The sequence below is a fragment of the Catharus ustulatus genome, chromosome 3 (assembly GCF_009819885.2).
Source record: "Catharus ustulatus isolate bCatUst1 chromosome 3, bCatUst1.pri.v2, whole genome shotgun sequence".
Taxonomy (NCBI): domain Eukaryota; kingdom Metazoa; phylum Chordata; class Aves; order Passeriformes; family Turdidae; genus Catharus; species Catharus ustulatus.
In genome coordinates, this window is record NC_046223.1 from 55,280,065 (window position 1) to 55,301,142 (window position 21,078).

The 21,078-nt window shown below is 40.9% G+C and overlaps 1 protein-coding gene across 2 annotated transcripts in view; it reads right to left on the minus strand.

Annotated features, from left to right (window-relative positions):
- Nucleotides 1-6,416: 6,416 nt before the first annotated feature.
- The window catches only part of SNX9 (sorting nexin 9), a 64,688-nt gene continuing 50,026 nt past the window's right edge, over nt 6,417-21,078 (minus strand). For both annotated transcript variants that reach the window (XM_033055472.1, XM_033055471.1), the window contains exons 13-18: nt 20,600-20,677; nt 13,916-13,992; nt 12,806-12,895; nt 11,252-11,366; nt 9,768-9,859; nt 6,417-8,487 (exon numbers count right to left, since the gene is read on the minus strand). In XM_033055472.1, the coding sequence (XP_032911363.1) occupies nt 8,440-8,487; nt 9,768-9,859; nt 11,252-11,366; nt 12,806-12,895; nt 13,916-13,992; nt 20,600-20,677 (500 nt within the window). In that variant the 3' untranslated portion in view covers nt 6,417-8,439. The remainder of the gene's footprint in view (nt 8,488-9,767; nt 9,860-11,251; nt 11,367-12,805; nt 12,896-13,915; nt 13,993-20,599; nt 20,678-21,078) is intronic.

A 21,078-nucleotide genomic window follows, 5' to 3' on the forward strand; every position in this document is an offset into this window, starting at 1 on the left:
CAAAAACGATTATTCCATATAGGTGAGTAGGCTAGGCTAGGGCTCCCTGGCTCAGCTGGTTGAAAGTTGCAGGAATTACAGTCAACTCATTTGCAGGATACTATTCTTTTGTTCCACTCCAAATAGGTGTGTGTCTGTGTGTGTGTTTATCTCAAAAGTTACCTGGGTGAAGGGGAGGTGAGAAACCATCTTCCTCTGTAGGCTGCACTCAATTCCTAGGACATTTCCTCACTTTCAGCCACCATTACAGGCACCCCAGTAGTAGCAGCGACCTGGGAGTGCTGGTGTGGATGGGAAGGGGTGAGGACAGAGTGTGGGCGGGCCAAAATAATCTCAGCAGTTTGGCATGGAGGGGGTGGGGAGTGAAAAGACCTTGTGTGGGTGTGACTGGAAAAGCTCAGCAAAGCTGTAGGTTTGGGAGAAAGCCAGCTCCTGGGACGTGAGAATTACTGGGCCATGTAAAATAACTTTGAGGGCAGGGAAAGCTGGAGAATGACACCAATGCTCATGTCATCCCTCTGTAGCCAAGAGTAAGCGCCCTTCTACTGTCACAGACCCCATCCACTGCGATTCGCCTTGTGCTATGTCTGTTTGCTGCTGTTGTTGTTACCTCTACTTCAGAAGCTGTTTGGATTGCCTTTCTTGCTGCCCTCCCGTTACCCTTCCTCTTCTCTGTCCCTCCTCCTGCTTCATTCTCTGATGCTTTTTGCTAGGTTGGTCCATTGATGGTTAGATTCTGTAATTAGTGACCCTGATACATAGAGCTATTGCAATTATTTCCCGTGTCTTTTAAAAAGGTGGGTGCAGTGACAGATTTCCTCTGCTGCTCTTACAGACTAGCTATCTTGAATAATGTTCCCTGCATATTTTGGTGGGAGTTCAGCAGAATTTTCTCTTTACTTATTCCAGAAATTTGAAATAGACTTCATCCAGTCTTGGAGATTTATTGCAAACTACATGGAAGGGCCAGAACCAGTGCAGATCCTTTCCACATGGAAACAGTGATGCACAGAGTTCAGAGTATGCCTGAATAAAAGCAGAGATGCTCTGTGAGTTTAAGAATGCCTCTGGAAAGTCAGATTAACTAATCTCAGTTTAATTCTAGAAGCTGCTGCTCAGAATGGATGAGACCGGATGCAACATATTGCAGAGAAGTCTTTATGACTATTTTTAAGCAACCTGCTGCTTTAAGAGGCACATCTATACATAATTATAAGGATGATTACATTATTTTTTGTTTATCTATACTTGAACTAATAATCTAATGCTGGGTATTGAGTTTAACTTAGTGGTGGCTGGAGTCCCACAGGAAGAAAAATCTAAGGTATCCTGAGACAGATTTCTCAGAATGTTTCCTTACCGTGCCAGAAGTCAGCTACTCTCACACTCAACACCTTCTCTCTGCCCTCACAGCCAGCAGCTGTCTAGCATAGCCTCTTTGGCAAAGCACAGGGCAGAACCCCTTTGCTCTGTAAGATCTTAGCCATCTGCAGAGGGTCAGCTGAGGTGTCATTGTATCATGGGGCTGAGATGGAAGCAGCCAGTGACAGTGCACATCTGTCCCCTCTTTCTCCATGCTGCAGAGTTCATCACAGACCTCTGTACCACACACAGAGCCAGACCTAGCCAGGGTTCAGCAGTGGACCTGAGCTGATTCCTGTTCTCTCGCTCCACAGCAGTGAGAAACAGCCCAGAGCCTAGGTGCAGCTGCAGGTGTCTGCGCAAGCTCCCTTGCAAACACCCAATACAATGTTTACTTGTGGGCTGGGTTTTGGTTTTTTTCCATGCGACAAAAAAATCCCCTTCAGAAGGGGCTGCTTTATTTACAACTTAAAAATGACTTAAGACCACTACTCATTCTTATTAGATTCTAATACTACATAATTACAATATGAACTCCTTGCTCAGAGGGGAGCTGTTCCAGACAGCACCTACAAACAACTTTTCTGAACTCTACTCTTACTCAAGGAGAAGCCCCTCAATCCCCTGTGAAACCACTGAAGTCCCTGTACATTGCTCTTTCCCAGCAATAATTTTACAGCACACTCAGATCCCAAATCTTGCAGCCATCCTGCAGACTTATTTTGTAGTATAGCAGTCTGTCGATAGCAACCTCCTCTTACTGACTGTGAATTTGGTTTTAATTTGGAAGTCTTTCATAAACAGTTGCATTGTGGGTTTATTTGTTTGTGAGGGCTTTTTTGGATGTTGTTCTCTTTCTGCCAAGTGTTAAGACTGTGCTTGTAAGCAGCAGATAGACTGGCACAAGTTGTTACCCCGGTAAAGTTTATCTATTGCCAAACAAGCATAAATATGCTCGAAGTGGGAAGAAGTGGTCTAGACCTACCCCATTCCAAAAGGTTTGGAAAAAATCCTTGCTTTAAGTTTGGTAGATCCAAATTTTTACCAGGTAGAAAAGTGTCACTACTTAAACAGGGAAGACACATGAAGAGTTTTCTTACCCCTCAGTTATCTCTGCTGGCATAACCAGTCTGGAATGGTGCAGTCCTGGTGATTGCATTCATATGGGAATCTTCTGGGGCAGTGTGTCAAGTTCAGCAAATCCATCCCAGCAGCAAGCAGCCTGGTTTATATTTTGCAATATAGTTATTGCAACAGATGCTGCGTTTAAGTTTTCTCTGCCAGCTGTTGAACTTTTAAACAAAGTCTTTACTGAACTTAAAAATATGACTCAACTAGTCAGGAACAAGGCAACAGTTAGGAAAAATTACCCTCACCTCTGTTTAGCCCTTACTTTTGAGGTAGCTTTTCCTTTCACAAGAGTTTATACACCAGACTTGCCAAGATTCTGTGTCTGGCTTGGAATGTAATTAAAAATAATAAAATATAGATAGAAGGACATTGGATAAACAGCATCACTCTTTCATCTGGGCTTTGTTTCCAGCTTGTCATTGGACAGTATAGTGACATGTTTAAAAACCCCAACCCAACACAAACTTTGGATTCTCACATAAGAATTTTAAGAGACTTTAAGAAATGTCAGTAGATATTTCAGATTCGTAGCACAGCTGTGAGTGCTGATAGTATTGTAAGGAGGTGCTGTGCTTGCCAAAGCCCTCACGACAATCTTATACAGTGGCAAGGACATACCAGCAATGACCCCCCTCCTGCCCTACAGCACATACAGGGTCTCAGAGATGCTAACAAAATGAATGTAGTGCAATGTATGTCAGGAGTGCAAGAAATTTTGATGGGGCCAGAAAGGTCTCGATGATCAGGCAATGCACAAGGATCCCATGGGAGCATGGAGGTACTCTTCTGCCAAAATGTGAAACAGAAAAGTGAACATAATGAAAGGATAAATTTAATCTTTTCATTTAATAGCATTAAGAGATCAACTTCTATCTAGATTTACAAATATTACAAAGAGTTTGTATTTGTTGAACTGTGTCTGGAATGGCAATATTATTTGCGAATTATTTTACATAATTATTATTCCAAATAATTCATAGTCTTAGAAACTGCTACTACTCCTGTATACCAAGGGCTATGGAGTACAACAGCTAGTACCATAAAAACCTAAATCTTGATGTAATTACAGATTGAATATGATAAATATTTTGCTTTGCCATTGTACTGTTATATTTAGTATCTAGTTTCATCCACAGCTGTTTTTGTTTTCTTTTTTTTTTTTTTAACAGACTGATTTTTTTCAGATATGCTGTTATAAATGGTCACAAATAAAAGGCTTGTCTTGTCTTCTAGTTTATTACTGCTCTGTTTTCAACCCCTTTATCCTCTCCTTTGGTATCAAAAGGAAGAGAGCATATTCTTTACAATCCTCCTTCTATAAACTTCAGTCTGCTGTCCCACTATTTTTGCATCTCCTGTGGTTGACCAAATTCATTAGTCATTGAGGCATCACACAATCACACAGGTGGGTGTGGGGGGATGCTCTGACAAGCAATTTAATAGGGACAGGTCAATAACTAAGGTCAAATAACTAAAGTACTATTCAAAAGAAACCAAAGCACTTAATACTGTTTTTTAAAAAGTTCCCACAATCATTCTATATATTCTGTTATTTTTAAAATCCTAATGTTTGTTAGGTTTCTAAGATAACCTCCAACAAACCTCTTGGAGCTAGCTACTTTACTACATCTTTAGGATTACATACTTTATAGGAAAACAGTTCATCAAATATTTGGGCTTCTTGGGAATAACATTTGACAAGACTAAAAACCAGTGAAGAGTAGCAATTTTAGATTTTGATCTACTGAGATTTAATTGCAACAGAAGGCAAGGTGAATTAAAAGTAACCTTGAATTGAGAAATGTGTGCTATGAAAAGTTTATTAGCAAACATATTTTAAAAATGAATAGTTGTTGAAGATGGTAGATAAAAAAGAAAAATTAAGGGTAGCAGAAGTCTGTTGTTAACAGAAAATAAGTATTTTAATACTTAATTAATAAATATTACATGCAGTCTTGCTTCAACCCTGACAGAAAACTGTGACATACAAAAATGTATTTTAACAGAATACAGCCACAGGTTAGAATAAGGGAAGAACAATATTTAGTAAAAATGAGAAAGCTGGCTTCAGATAGGATCAGTTCAAAGAAACTAGTAAATCCTATTGTAAAGAAACTTTTTAATCCTGTAGATGAGAAGAACTTTGAGTTCAGAAAGTTCATCAGAAAGGCAGTAAGAATACCAGCTGGAATCTGAAGTAACACAAAAAAATTAGGATAGTTTAAAAAATCTGGCCAATCAAGAAAGATTAAAAGGCCCAGAAGATTAAAAATAGGCAAACACATTCCTTATAAGACAAGGATATTAGCCAGTTTAAATTCAGTATCCCAAAGATAGGGCAAAGATCTCAGAATCACAACTCATGTGCAAAGAGCCATTGGAGAGAAAAAAAAAAGGCGGGGAGAAAAGAGCTAATCCAAGTTAGTGACTCAGATGTTCTTTAAAACGGTATGGGTATAACTGACATTGCCACGCAGCAGAATGGGTGGATTGGTCACCAGCCAGTCAATATATTTCTAATTCTATAAGGTTGTTTTTGTTAGGGTTCTTTAGACAGGAAAAAAGGGGATTTTTGCTCAAGTGGTTACCTCAGGTATTAGCATTAGTTTTATCCAAAGTTGCAGGAAAGTATGTGAAAAAAACAACTGACCAAAGACCCCCCTGCCCCTTGCCAACTAACTGGTCACTGCCTGGTGCACGCTCACATCTTAGTGGGAAGCTCTATGAAAGGCAGAAGCAGCAGTAGCAGGACTCTTGCCTAGCAAATGCTTTCCTTGTTGCTGGACTGCACATCCTGAGGCTGTGGAGGGAGGAATTTTGGCCAATCCAGACTGCCAGTGTCTGGTGTATGTTAAACTAAGCCACAGCACAAGAGCTGCATCTCCTGCTACAAGGCTGTTAGACAATTCTTTTAAGACCCTGAACTAGACTAATTTTGGCAGCAGTAAAACGGATGTAATACTTAATTAGAATTTACAGAATCAAGTGTATGTTATGGTAGTGCTTTCTCAATTATCTTGTCACAGAAAACAATAATTGCTCAGGACTATAAAAATTTCCATACTCATGTAAAGTTAGGACTTACTGAAGAACTCTAACTGCAGTCAACAGTACACCTCCAAAACCACACCCTGTAACAAAGTCTGCTGCTGCAGTCTAACCCCATGTTTGATTAACAGCAAACAAGAAATGCAGGTAGCCTTCTCCTCTGTATGGCTACATTTTAATTTTTCAAAAATGGATGCAGTTGCAGTAACGGAATAAGCAAATAAAGTTTAACCCAACAGCTTGGGCAGTTGATGTCTTTTACGAAGTCATTGGGCTAATGCCAGTGTTTGGCTCTCCCTGGAAGGAAAACAAAAGCCAGGAAACAGTAGTAAGGCTTGCTGATGCTGCAGACACTAATTATTCAGCTATGACATACAAAACACAGGACTGCACTGCTCAAGTCTTATACTAACTATTTCTGTTTTATGACTACATTTTTAGGGTGCACATTTTCTGTTGCCCCCAACTCATGCAATTAAACTGTGCCACTATTCATGTCTAATTTAAAAAACAAATATCAAAGACAATTTAATTTCTATTCTGGGTCAACACCATGCTGACACAAAGCCAGGAATACACAGTAGCACTGTGCTCTACTACTTATTTGCAGTCAGGAGGGTTCCATCAACCACAAGCTGGACTGACCTGAATAAAGAAAGCTTACAACATATGCATAGCCTTTGCTGGTTTGCAGTCACTAGCACTATTATACCATCCAGTTGGGATGCCTGCTTTATGGAAGACACATGGATACTTCCTCATTCCTCACGTGGCCCGTGTGTAAGCTGGTGAAAAGCTACAGGGAGGATTTGCCTCATACTGCGTTCACCCTGTTAAAAACCAACATGATGATTTCAAAGAAAAAGATAAAATAGTCTGGTGGATATACATAAATATTTATTATCAGTTTAACTTCATTTTACTAGAAATCTTTGAACAGTTTTTCTTTTTTTTTTTTTTTTTTGCCAAAATGTTGCATCTGACACAGTTGCTACTGTCATAGCTTCCCTGCACTGGGAATGCAGAGCTTACACTTAAGATTCCAAAACAATATATTCAAGATAAAGAGCTTTCAACTTTAGTGCATATGGAGCTATTTAAGGATTGGTAAAAAGAACCCCCTTCCCCCTCCAAAATGAAGAGTCTGTTACAAAGAGATTTCATTACCAAAAAGTGAATATACAAATGCTAAAAAAATGCTGGCTTGCAAAAGTGATTTCAGAATTTACTGTACACATTGTAACAATTTATTATATAAGCTGCTTCTACATGCAAGCAGATCTTACATTTGGTGTAAAACATTTATACACATTCTTTACAATTTGTACATATTTAAATGGCTGTATCAAACAACACTGCGCTATGGAATTTTGGAAGCAAACAACTAAAATTGGGAGGAGAAAAAGACAAGGTTTATAAAAGGTGAACAAAACTCGTGACACTGAGAAGCATCTAGACTTAGTCTTGTTTGGTTTGTTTTGGTTTCAGGTTATTCAGGCAGACCCAGATTTTCCTTCTAGCACAAAAAAGTAACACCAATGCAAAACAGAGTAAGGCAACTATTGAACTGGCAGACTGTACCCGTCACTTTGAATGGCTTATTGGTAAAATGCCTTTTTTAGCTGTTGTTTTTTAAAACTAAAATATTTATTTACTAGGCACATTTTAGCAAAAACTGCATTTTGGCTTTCCTGCTTGCCTATGGCAAGAAATTAATTACTGTACTTTGTGCCCATTGTGAACACAGTTGGTGGTGGCTTTTTTGGTTTGATTCTGTGAAAAGCCAAGGCCTCAAATGGTATTTCAGTAGTATGGAAAAGGATACTGAGTCACTTGATAAAAGATGATGATCAAAGAACAGAGTTTGTGTGATAACTAATGATGTTATTCAGTACTTTTGTCACCTTTGAGTTTGCATTAGAAGGCAACAAAAAGTTAACTCGAACCAATAGCACACCATACTACTACATGAAGACCTGAGCTTAGTTGGAATTTGGGGATGTCTACTAGTTGGGGTTAGATGTGGCAGTGTCCCCTCTGCTGAAACAGTACAAACTGTCAGAGGGGAAGCTGGCCCTGTACAGCACTGAGAAACAGCAGTGCCTTATGGCATAACATTGAGGATGTCAAAGTGCTGGTATGGAAAACTGTTTTTCACACTTTCCTGAATGGCTCATTCCTTGTTTGTACTTTGTCTTCTTACACAGTGCATAGTGAAAAAGTGAGCCTTACAAGCTCTGAGGTGGTGCACCACAAGAACAAGATTGAATTAGAAGGAAAAAGAAGAGAGGGAAGAATGATTTCTATTTACCAGAAGTCATACTGGGAGCAGGATGCCATGGCTGCATATGGGAAGCAAAACCTAAGAACAAAGCGTTCATTCAGGAGATTATCACAAACATGTGCCAGAAACATACATGAATATAATTCCTCCTGGTTACTGAATTGCTGGAGAGCTCAACTAATATAAAGAGTATTAAGTAATTTTCTTAAGTTTGTCTGCTTTCCCACTTAAAAAAAAAAAAAAAAAGCTACAAATGTGTCATTCTGGTGTTGATCCAGAGTTTTTGGAAGAATATCTGATAGACAAGTCTTCGTGAAGTCCATGGCAACATATCAATTTGATAATTTAGATCCCTATAACTAACAGCATTACCTAGCTGTTTTTATTTAAATAATGATACAAATGGGAGAGCTTTCAAGACAGGAGAGCCTTATTGTATGATTTAGGCTGATAAAGTAAATTTTTAAATAATACTTTTTATTACAACTGATTCTTGTTGTTTTGCAGTTTCTTGGGGATTTTTTTTGCAAAGGCTAACAAGGTTTTTTTAGCATTGCCCCCACATCAGGAAAGCACTTTGGAGTTGTTCTTTATTGTTGAATACTCCTTATTCTCTACATCACAGGAAAGCGGCTGAGTGCCTGCCTCAGCTTCTGTGCAATCTGAAACAAAGAAACAGAAGATATTTAATATGTAGTCACTTTACACTGTGCAGAAATGAGATTGCAGACTAAGAAATTAGGTGTTCCCTCATGGGATGAAAAACTGTAGGCATTACTGCAGGTTTTGCATATGCAGGACTCTCAAAACATTCCATTATAAAGACTTGTCATGTATACACTTTCTGCCTTGTTAATTTGTACTTCACTGCTCCAGTTACGTTGGAGAAAGCATTGTAGGCAGGGCTGTTATTCTGCCTGTTTATCTAGCACTGCACTGTACTAAAGAGCTACAGGAACAAAGCCAGATTTTCCAGGAATCCCACCTCCCCGCTGAAGCAAGGCTGAAACATCAGAACAGAGCTCCTGGGCACTCCCCACAGTTCTTATGGTGGCTATGACCCCAATGTGAACATGTACTGAGGAAGAGAGGATTGGTACAAGAAAACTGGTGAGGCTGCAGCCAGAAGGATATAAATAGACTGGACAAGAGGTTGAAAGAAGGTAAGGGGAAACCTAAGCCTAACCCCACCAGATGTGTCAAGGAAAGCAAGCAAAATGACCTGATGGGGGGCTTACAGTCGTCACCCACTAAAGATACCTCTGAAGCTTCACTGCCAACTTTTACAGCTGTGAAGGGGCACCAGTTACTTATGAGACTCCTTTTAGTGATAGAAGTCAGGTGCCAGCACATCCAAACTCAAATGTTTTACCAGCATATCACATTAGAAAATTTGTTCTTGGTTTATTTTAAAAAATCACAAGGAATACATGCATAAGAACACTTTAAATGAGAACTACAGTGGTAGGGAGAGTGCTCAGATTTAACATATTTAATGTCACCTGAAATGTTCCTGTCCCTCCTGCCCCACACTTGTATACATGAGGCTTTAAATCACAAAAGCTTCCCTTCTCACTCCCAGCCTATGGGAGGAAAGTTTTGTTGAAATGTTTTACTGTTCTGTTCAGTTCAGCTGGCCTTGCTTACTGCACATCAGAAAACTAAAATTCTTTGTAACTCCAGTACTGGCTTTTGGGGGGGAAAAAAAAGTCAAGCTATCAACAATATGGTTTCTGAACAATCACATACATAGGACAGTATTTACAGGAAAATATTATTTAAACTTATTCTTTCAGTTTTCAGGTTTGTTTACAATTCCTTTTACAAATTTTTGTACAATTCTTCAAATATCTGCTCTGTGGGAGCATGGATTAAACCCTGTATTTCCTATAAAAGTAGCAGCACAGTACATGCCAAGCAGAGCTGAATCCCTGTCTCTTACCGTTTCGTAGAACTGTGCCTGCTGCTCCAGATAGAGACGAATGACGCTGTTGTAGTCATAGATCCGGTTACTGTGGAAGTGATTCATCTCAGCTGCAATCAGACCCAGGAGACAAATTATTTCACAGAGGCATTTATAATTAGGAACAGTTTCACTCAGTTCAAGTTAGTTACTCTGCAGCAAGCTCAGTGTCCCAGTCCTGCCAGCACACTTAACTGTTCTCATGCTTCCACAACCTGCCTGCAGCACTCAAGTTCTAGTGGAGCTGTTTGTCAGATTGCTAGGGGGTCAATCACACACCAACCAAGCCAGGTTCTTGTATTACAATACTCAGGTGCACAAAGATTTGATAAAAAACATAAGCAGGATTTTCTTGTACTGAGGTAACTGTTCCTTCCTGAAAGGTTTCCAACAGAATTTTGGCTAGGACATTCAGATTTCCAAGGATATGGATATCAAGATGTAAGCCACAGCTGTAAATACATAGCTTAAAAAAAAAGGAGAACAACAACAAAAAGAAGACACAACCAGTAGTGTCTGACCTGTTCTTGACTTAGGTTTGTTTCAACACATACCTGAGAAACAGCATTACTGAATCTGTAACAGCTACACACCCTACAGCAATTTCTACATCTCTTCTCAGACCACAGCTTACAGCTGAATGAAGTTAAATATATTTTGGGATATCAGTGGAGGGAGAAGAAACATTCTACATTGTAAAAGTCATCCTAGAGGTCTCTTCCACAATTACCACGTGCAAAACACAATCCTCTTGCGTCACTGTGACTAAGAAGAAGGGGGTGGCGAGTCTTCTTGGTTGTTTTTAAAATAAATTTTGTGTGCTGCTCTGACTTTGTCACAGAATATATTGAGTACTCTTGGTTTTAAATCATCTAAAAATGATGAAATCCCTCAGTAATGAGTAATCTCATTGAAGTCAGTAACAGGATGCACTTAATGGCTTGATATCCTGCAGGACTGAGCTCTGACTCCTCACTTCCTCAGTTTTTCTAGTGCAGTGTGCTGCACTTTTTATTTACAACACCTCTAACCTAAAGAGGAAAAAGTTCATTCAAAAAAGATCTTATCCAAAAGAACATGAATCTCAGCTGGGAGATGGATTATGTCCAACTAAACTAAAAGTCTCTCATGATGACCTGCTTCTTGCACCAGGGTCCATGCTTTTAATATGAGACATTATCACTTCCAAATCAAAGAATCAGCCTGGAGTAGTCATTTTGGGGGTTTAAAATTGCATTTTCAAAATATATGTCTTTTGCAATAGTGATGTGAGATTTAAAAAAAAAGATAAGGCAAAATAACTGCAATTTAGAAAAACCTAAGCAGGTCACAAAAAGCCTCCACTAAAACCCCATGCCCAAGTTTTATTCCTGGTAGCAAAAGTATTACTTTCGAAGTATGCCGCTTAACAGAAGTCCTTCAGAGGTCTACAACACTGCCATTTAGCTCAAAATCTGGTTTACCTTGTAGTGCATAAGCCATGGTGCTCACACGTTTCACCATGTTCTGTTTGTCCTGTGGCGTTATTTTACTGGTTGCAACTAACTTGTCACTTTCCTTCACTCTTTCTATTGCTCCCTGTAGAAACCAAATGCAGAAAGGTTAAAAGAGTAGTCAGCTTAGAGGTCTTCATGGTAATCTAAAATGCCACTAGCTACATTTTGAGCATGCCTTCAATACACACATGTACACAAAATAATTCGATTCTGTCTTCCCACATTTTCATACAAAGTTTGTTATTTCACTTCATTGCTTCCAAGAGTCTTGCAAAAAGTGACTTCAAACACAGACATGATCAGAGTCATCAGCAAACTGAGTTTGGTACAGGCAGTAATACACAAGGATATATACAAAAAGCACAGACCAAGTTTCAAATTACAGATGACCAACATAACTAACATCCAAAAGCCTATAGAACCTTATTTGCACATTTTATAAGATGAAGCAACATAAAATTGTTTTTCAAGAGACTACAAGTCATTGCAATGTATAGCCACTGATTGAGGAAAGTCCTTGAGTCACATAAATAATAAGCATAAAAGGATATGCCTCCCCTTCACAATGTGTTTGTGCCAAACAACATGCAAGAGAATCTTTTTACATGTCTCTTGGCAGTAGGCTTATGTTTTAAGTTTTAAAAACATTTCTTCTCCTTTTATGGTATTTCCCCGCAATGATTCTGTGGGGTGTGGGACTGCAAATGTCCAGAAGAAAGAATACACAAATCTGATATGCTTTTATCTTTGTTGCTCTCAGAGGTATATTTTATGGTCTTGTTCTATACATTTAACACTTCAAGTGATCCAAACAATCCCAACTCCACATATTTGTGCACTTATTTTAATACTTCACAATATCTAGTTTCCTGAAATACATTGCAGCAGACACATGACCATAAGGAAAATCTATGCCTCCCTTGCAAAAAAAAAAAAAAAAAAAAAAAAAAAGCAGAACATCCAAAACTATATGCTGTGGCTTTTGTATTACTGATAACAAAGTGGTGTGGTTTTGTTGCTGGTATTTTGTTTGTTTGTTTTTTCTTCCCTCCAGAAACATTGCAGCTTAGCTCTGGTCTTTGGTTTTTGATATTAAAGAAACTTCTAGACAGTGCATGATTATTTATCACATATCAGCAAGTCAGCCATACAACTGTACACAAACAAGTTTTCCTACAATACTTGCATGGTTTTATTATCAAATTATTATCATGGTTTTATTATAAAACTCAAATATTACAAATTTACACTTCTCATATTCACCCCACTGGGATGTGAAGTTGACCTCTAGAAAATCATGAACTTTCTACTGCTTTACTATAGCAGAAAGTCATTATATTCTTGACAGAAATTCTAGCTTTCCTTCCCTTTAAGTACTTCTTATTTTAAAAATCAGCACACCAGTTTCACAGAAACTTCTAGTGTTTGAGCAGCAGGGGCCAGGCTACTGCACAAATGCAGGGACCACTTTTGCTGCTGTGCCAACTTCCCAGCCCTTAAAAAGAAAGGTTCTTCACATACCTTATGAGCTGCTATGATGTCAGGGAAGCAACCAAGAAATCCCTTATATTCATGATTTGTTTCCATCAAAAAGTGAAGATCTTTCTTTGGCTAATGAACAAAGCATAAGCATTAGTAAAGGTATCTGTGGCAAATTAACATCACAGAAAAGAAACTATGATGCTAAGAAAGGGCAAAGGGGAAAAAAGGGAAGGAAACAATTGAGAAAACTCAAACCAAAATATTCTTTATGCAAGTTTTTCATATATGAAAAAGGTTGTGTTTTTTTTTTAAATAAGCTTTTTAGAGCAAGGCACTGAGCATCATTGTGCAGATGCCTGCGTTCTTTGTTGCACTTCACAATAGCTCATGAAATGAGGGGTTTTGCCTTAAGTTTTCACCCAAGAAGAACTTCCAGTACAGTCTCTCACTACATATACAAATATGTGCATGCTGAGGTGTATCTCCTTAGTTGTCAACGTGGAAAGGTGTTTTAAGGACTTTCAGACTCAGCCTTGAGATAAAGAGGATCTGCATTTTGGAGACTTTAAGCATAACATGCTAAACATCAGTGTATGTCGTGAATACCAATCAAGGTTTATTTAATCCAGATTTTTACTGAAGCAGACAGCAACATATCAAGGCAATGGAACAGGTTCAATACACAGGTATTTCCCCATAAGGAGCAACAGCAAAATCTAGATCCTGTAGACATTTGGGGAATGCAGAGGGAAGGCAGAAACTCCATCCTTGATTAAATATAATTCTTTTGTATCAGTAATGAATATAATTCACAGACATCAGAAAATAAACACATTTAAAGAAAAAAACAATAGTTTTAGTAATTTAGAAACCAGAATGTGGACTTTCTGACCAACAGAAATGCCCTCTCATCACATTCCCCCTGAGCTAACACAGAGTAGAAAAGAAGATGAAAATGCATCATTTAAAATCATTGAATACACCAATTTAAATAATGAAGATATAAAAGTGCTAACAGCAATTTCATCTAATTGGTCTATAGCACTAGCAGCTATGTTTTAATTGAAGAGGAAAAAAGAAAAGTCAGAAGTAATCCAAATAGGTGATATGTTTGTACACACTACGCCATTGCGTTCGGAACACTCCTACCTGATCTGCTACAAGACTGGCAATTTCTTCATAAGTTTTCCCTGCTTCTGTTATTGCTCCATTGAGATCAGATTCTCCTAGAAAGAAACAGCAGTGTTCGAATTACAGTAAGTCAATTGCAACAAGAAACTTGCCTTGCTTCAAGGCAAATTTATAAAATAGCCTATTAACAATAATAAATGCCTAGCCATCCTTTTATAACCAGCAGAAATAAAGAATTTAAAAAAACATTAAAGGAGGAAAACTGAAGGACTTCTAGAAAATGAATGTACTACCACAGTACTAGCACTACTTACTTCTGCATTTAATAGTTTTATGCAGTTTAAATACACAGGTATTCCTCCACATGGGGCAACGGGAAGTCTACCAGGATGGAAAGGAAGGAAGAATGAGGAGGGTTACAAAAGATAGACTGGTAAAGCTGATGTGCTACTAGCCCTGAGCTCACTGACCATAACTGTTCAAAGAAGCAAAAGGAGGCTCAAGTAACTTTTTTCCTTGACAACAAGACTTCTGATCCATTAGGGAACTCTTAGATAATATTTTCAAGCTCTGTAAAAATCACTGCTTTTGAGAGTGAGTTTCTGACTTTCATCCTCGTATGAAACAGATCAAAGGGCCCTACAATCTATGCTTAACAATACAAACATCACCATAAATCCTAAGCTAGACAACACCACATAACACTATATTACTAACGGGACAGGCTACGTGGGACAAAGATGGAAACAAGCCTTACATTCTTGTATGGTTCATGCCACTTCACCTTCCCATCCATGTTAGCTTGTCCAAAACACGTAGTCAACAGTACAGAAAGCAAATTGAGGTAGAGAGTAGAAAGGCGAAGGTATAGTTTCCAGATATCAAACTTAAGTTTAAGAAAAGAAAAATAGTTTTCTTATGCTTTCAGACATATTTAGATATTAGGCAGTGGTTAGTCTTTTATGAACTTTTTTATTTTATTCTATAGATATTAACTAGTGACAGTTGAAAAGTAACAGATTTCATTAATGATTAATCTGAACATCAAAGTATCTTGTTTTACTACAACATATGGTCTAATCTCCATTAGAGATTTATTACATAGGGTGCCTTCATTTTAGCATGTCCTAAAGGAAACAAGGCAATGACTGAATGTTGCTTCAGTTCTATTGATCAATTCCTACTTTCCATTAGACTGGTTTCATAAAGTCTAGAAACTGTGAGGTGAAGTGACCAATCCTAAGAACTAGTAAGTCCAGTAACACAAACACTGCTAAACAAATAATTATTTTCCTCCTATTTGGGCCTGTCAGGATAAAATAAAATTAAAACCAACACTAATTCCCATTGTGAGACTCAAGAGGTACACAATTCATAAGATAACTTCATCTTTTTGTAAAACAACAAAAAAATTGGAGGGTGATCAATTTTATTATTTCAGGCTTAAGACTTAAATATTTTCAGTATTTCAGAATTCTTTTGTCTGCTCAGAGGTAACCTTGAGGTAACTGCTGCTTAGGCAACTGACTCTTAGATTTTAGGTAAGGATAAAACATGGTGTGGCTTCAGAGTCAGAAGCCAAGTTGGCCTAGATGTTGCTGTTCACTTTATAATGCCGTAAAAGATGATAACTTTCCCTATCTGAAGAAAAAAAAAAAAAGAGGAAGAGTATGTATATTTGAGTTGAACAACAAAATCCTCCCCTTCTGTGCCAAGCTCATTCAAGGAACCTTCAAGGATCAGAGCTTCAAAGACAAACCCTCCCAACACCAATCATCTTTTATTCTCAGCATTCTCAGCTTCTGAACCAATGCAAAGCTGGAAATTGCCTTCTTAACTTACTCTATGAAAACTGACTTGGGTCCCTGTGTAAGGATACAGCAGCATGTCAGAGGTTCTTCAGTTAACAGAATAGCAGAAAGCCCCAAATGTTGATAACATTTATAACAAAATTATGTTAGTGTTCAGTACATATAGCCCCAGAAGAAACAGAGGGGGCCTAAAAGCATTGACTGAAGGTAGCTATAAAAAGAGCAATTAAAATGGCCACAGATACTTCACAGATATTTCAACCCAACCACATGGAAAAACAGATATTTTAATTGATTTACAGGTTGCATACCATCACAAGGAGATGAAGAAAGACAAAACTATGAGAACCCTTTCGGAGATGTTTAATAGAGCATCTCTTAGCTGCTTGGTAAATGCCAGTGATAATCATTTCACAGAGGGAATACACCAGACATATTGGGGGAAGTAATACTCCAAGTCTTCACTGAGACAGATAAATTTTTTTGGTCAAGAAGTATTTTTGTTTTCTTTTCTTTCAAAGTACAGTAATTTCACGACTATAAGGCGCACCCTTTTGACTAAAATTTTCCCTGGAACCCGGAAGTGCGCCTTATAGTCCGGTGCGCCTTATCTGATCTACAAAGTTCAAAAAAATTGCCTACCCGGAAGTGCGAGCTGCGAGCCACGGGGGGAGCCGGCAGGGCCATGGCTGCCAGGTGGAGGTGGGGCGGAGCAGGGGCGGGCACGCCCCGGCCCTGTGGAGGCGGAGCCGCCCCTCCAGAGGCACGCCCGGGCCCCGTGCAGGCGGAGCCGCCCCTCCAGAGGCACGCCCCAGCCCTGTGGAGGCGGAGCCGCCCCTACACAGGCACGCCCCAGCCCCGTGCAGGCGGAGCTGTCCCTCCAGAGGCACACCCCGGCCCCGTGCAGGCGGGATGGCCCCTCTAGAAGCACCCACCGGCCTCGTGGAGGCAGAGCCGCCCCTCCACAAGCACCCCCCGGCCCCGTGGAGGCGGAGCCGCCCCTCCACAGGCACCCCCCGGCCCCGTGGAGGTGGAGCCGCCCCTCCACAGGCACCCTCCAGCCCCGTGGAGGCGGAGCCGTCCCTCCAGAGGCACCCCCCGGCCCCGTGCAAGCGGGACGGCCCCTCCACAAGCAGCCCCCGGCCCCGTGGAGGTGGAGCCGCCCCTCCACAGGCACCCCCTGGCCCCGTGGAGGTGGCACGGCCCCTACAGAGGCACGCCCGGGCCTCGTGGAGGCAGAGCCGCCCCTCCACAGGCACCCTCCAGCCCCGTGGAGGCGGAGCCGCCCCTCCACAGGCACCCACCGGCCCCGTGGAGGCAGAGCCGCCCCTCCACAGGCACGCCCGGGCCCCGTGGAGGCGGAGCCGCCCCTCCAGAGGCACGCCCCAGCCCCGTGCAAGCGGGACGGCCCCTCCAGAGGCACGCCTGGGCCCCGTGCAGGCGAAGCCGCGCGTCCAGAGGCACCCCCCGGCCCCGTGCAGGCGGAGCCGCCCCTCCACAGGCACCCCCTGGCCCCGTGGAGGCGGAGCCGCCCCTCCACAGGCACCCCCCGGCCCCGTGCAGGCAGCACGGAGGGGCGGCGGCCATAGCCCGGCCCCGGAGAGGCAGCGCGGAGGGGCGGCGGCCATAGCCCGGCCCCGGAGACGCAGCACGGAGGGGCGGCGGCCATAGCCCGGCCCTGGAGAGGCAGCGCGGAGGGGCGGCAGCCATAGCCCGGCCCCGGAGAGGCAGCGCGGAGGGGTGGCGGCCATAGCCTGGCCCCGGAGAGGCAGCGCGGAGGGGTGGCGGCCATGCCCCGGCCCCGCCGGATGCAGGCGGGCCTGGGGCCCCGCGGCACCGCCCCTGCCAGGTACAGGCGGGCCCGGGGGCCAATGACTGCCGGGTTGAGGCGGGGCCTCGACCAGCAACCGTGCGGAGGGAGCTGGGGGCGGAGCCTTGCTGCAAAAAAAAGTGCGCCCTATAGTCCGGTGCGCCTTATCTGATCTACAAAGTTGCGAATTTTGCCAACTCCCGGCGGGTGCGCCTTATAGTCCAGTGCGCCTTATGGTTGTGAAATTACTGTACATTTTGATATAATTCAGTAGGGAAAATCACAAAGTTTGATGTACTAGCAGCAAATGCAGCAGTTTTTCTGGGTAAGTACACCTCAAACTGATACGTTCAGCACACAAGCAGCTTGTAAAGCAGGATTCACCTGTTGGTAGCTGACAGGATAGTGAAACTTGCATGTAAGTGCCTAACAGAATTCCCAAGGGGTGATGTAGGATTAGGAGATCTTACTATGGTTGAATGGCATACCAGTCATTCATATTTCTTAATATAGGAGAAAGACTCCTCCAGATTTGGTGCCGCAAAAGAGAAGCCATGCTATTTAAGGCTGTGTTAATCTTAGAGTATCCTATGATACAGTAACATAGGCAACACATTGCCAGGCTGCAGGACACTTCCAGGCATGTTCTGGTAGTGTCCAACACGCATTTTTGGACCAGGATCATGCTTGCAAAGTGCGCATTCTTGGAACCAACTGCACCAAGTTAAATCAGAACCTCTCAGTGTGTCCTCAATAGTTTTAAAGGTACCCTTGCCTCTGCAAATACTGGAGACAGATCCCCAAAACACACGCTGGGGCTGGCAATGAATAGATAAGGCTTATTTTGTAGCATGAGGAAAAGAGCTAGAGTGAGTCAGATTAACAAGTGTATCTTGCCTGGTGCAGGCTTAAATACTTTAAGCTAGAAATTAGAAGAGAAGGCAGTAGACATCACCACACATAAAGCTTTGCAAAGCCAGCAGGCATCACTGATGAAAGTGGTACGGACAGTGGATGCATCCCACCCTAACTATGCAAATGAACCAACTAACAGTAAATGCAGTATGTCAGAAGTCAGCTACCAGTAGCTAGAAATTATTTTGTCATCAAATCAGTCATTGTATTTCCAGTGGCCTATATGCTTCAACTTTCAGAACACTAGTATTACAAAAAATCCAAAAAACCAACCCAACCAAAACAAAAAAAAAGGATAAAGAGATTCAGCTCCCAACAGAAATTGAACTGAGTGTCCCTAAGCATGGCTAAATGAGCCACTCCTCTTTACTGATAGTCCAGAAAAAATCATACATCATACTCAGTCTAGCTACTACTTCATTGGAAGCCATGTGTCTTCTTTCAAATACCAAGATCTGGAAAGCTGTGCCCTATCAGTTTAAATACAGGTGCTTACATCTCTTGCAGAGAATTTGCTTAATCCATAGACCTGAACCTGATAGAATGATCAAGTGAATCCATACATGAGCAGCAGGCAGGACAGAGGCAGAGAAGCAGTGAGAAGCCATTTAAAGCCACATCTGCATCATACTTGCTCTCTCTTCCTGGGAACTCAAAAAGCAAAGAATCTCATATATTATTACTTTGTAAATAATAAAAAGTTATTGAAAAGAGCAAAACATGTGGAATCAAGGCAAAGGCATCTGTAGGAAGGGCACTTTTCTCAACAAGATACAGGTGCAACCAGCTCTGACTGGGCAAAGAGCAAAGACAGACATGCTTACCTTGTTCCCAAATTATCATGGGATCTATTTTTTCATACCATTCAAAGAAGCTGGAAATCAAATCAAAACTTTCCAAGGCTGATCTGCAATTTTGTATCCAAGCTTTATGACATACTGTTTTCCCTTTACCCTGGCAAAAGAATGCGCTAGAGCCCAAGCAATTTTCAGTCCTTTCTTCAGACTTCTTGCTACAGATTTTATCCAGGCAGGATTTACAGTTTTCTAATCCATGCTAAGAATACATAACCATGCAAATCCCCTATTTTATTCTCACATCCAAAAGTGTCTTTTTAGACAATACGCTATGCTCAATTCTAAGCAGTCATCCTGTTGAACTACAGGACAGAGATGAGAAAAAACTAACGGGGACAATGCCTATTTCCAATACTTCCAGTAGCAGAGAATCTGTGTTTCAGAAGGTTGCATATTAGTACATCATTTATGGAGCAAAATGTTTTAAGATTATAAAGCAAGAGATAGATGAGAGGCAGAATAAGTACTGGTCAACTGAAATTTCTAAGATGGAAACATTTCAGGAAGCTTCTATGCTATAACATTTAATGTTTTAGAACACAGTAATTTTGTTATAAAGTCTAGAAAGAAAAAAAAAGGAGAATCCCAGGCAAAACTGACTCAACAGGCACCCTCTGTATATGAGGAAATATTTACTAGTTGTCTGGAAAACATCAATAGAGCTTAACATATCAAAGCAGAATTTAAGATTTGGTCTAAAGATAACATTTTAGGAAAACTTCAAGCAGTTGATGCTCTCCTCTTCCCTCCCACAATGTTCATACCTAACATGACAGGCTCTTTTTTAGGGACAGGCTCTTTGCTTCTTTAAGGAGAAGCAAAGGTGAAAGACAAGAAAAGGCTACAGTAGTCAACCCTCCAGGCCATATAATGGATTACAAAACACTGTAGTAGGTTTTCCATCATCATGTGCAGTTGTTGTATCATGAAGTCATACAATAGTCCTGTGACAGCTATTTTCAACGCCGCATTTTTCTCCTTTCCCTTTGATATCACAAAAATGCTACAGCATGTTTGGTCAGTCGGGTCAGTGGCCAAATTATATATTAAGAGATCAAACTAAACTCTTCCACTACCACTAATACACCACAAGATTATACAGTGAGAAAAGACAAGATTGCAGACTAGAACATGAAAACCCCATAACATACACAGAAGAAAGGTTTCAGTATTTTTTCCAGAACCATATTTGACATTTAAATCTCAAAGAGGAAAGCATTAAGATCTTCAGAAAAAAAAAGAAAAAAGTGGCATGATGTAATTAAAATACCTCTTTTTAAGCAAAGTACAAACGAAGCTATAGAAGTACCTTGGTATCCACTAGTGCTGAAGACTAGTGCCAGGCTCTGCAATGCTTTTCCTATCTTCTGGTATTCCTTGGGTAGTGCTGAAAGTGGGAAAAGGATGAGGAAAATAGGGGAAATAAAAAGAAAAAACCGACAAGGGTAAGTGAGACTCAATCTGCAGCATTTCCAAAACCTGATGAAGCAGATGTCAAAAACAACAAGGTTTTACATTTTCTCTAGTGACACATTTACAATAATAATCTTTACCCCCTCCCCTGCTACCCATGTTCTAAAACCAGATAAAGCAATTGCAATCTGGATTCTTGAAAGGTACAAACATTTGGGGAAACAGTGTGTGAATGCTATTAAAAAAAATTAAATCTCATTGCATTTCTAGCTCAGTCCTCCTATGCATACAGTGAGGTTTTTTTCCCTCCCCCTCATGGGGGAAGGAAGAGGGGAAAGTGCTGCAGTGTGATATGGAGAATAGGTCTCATTAATA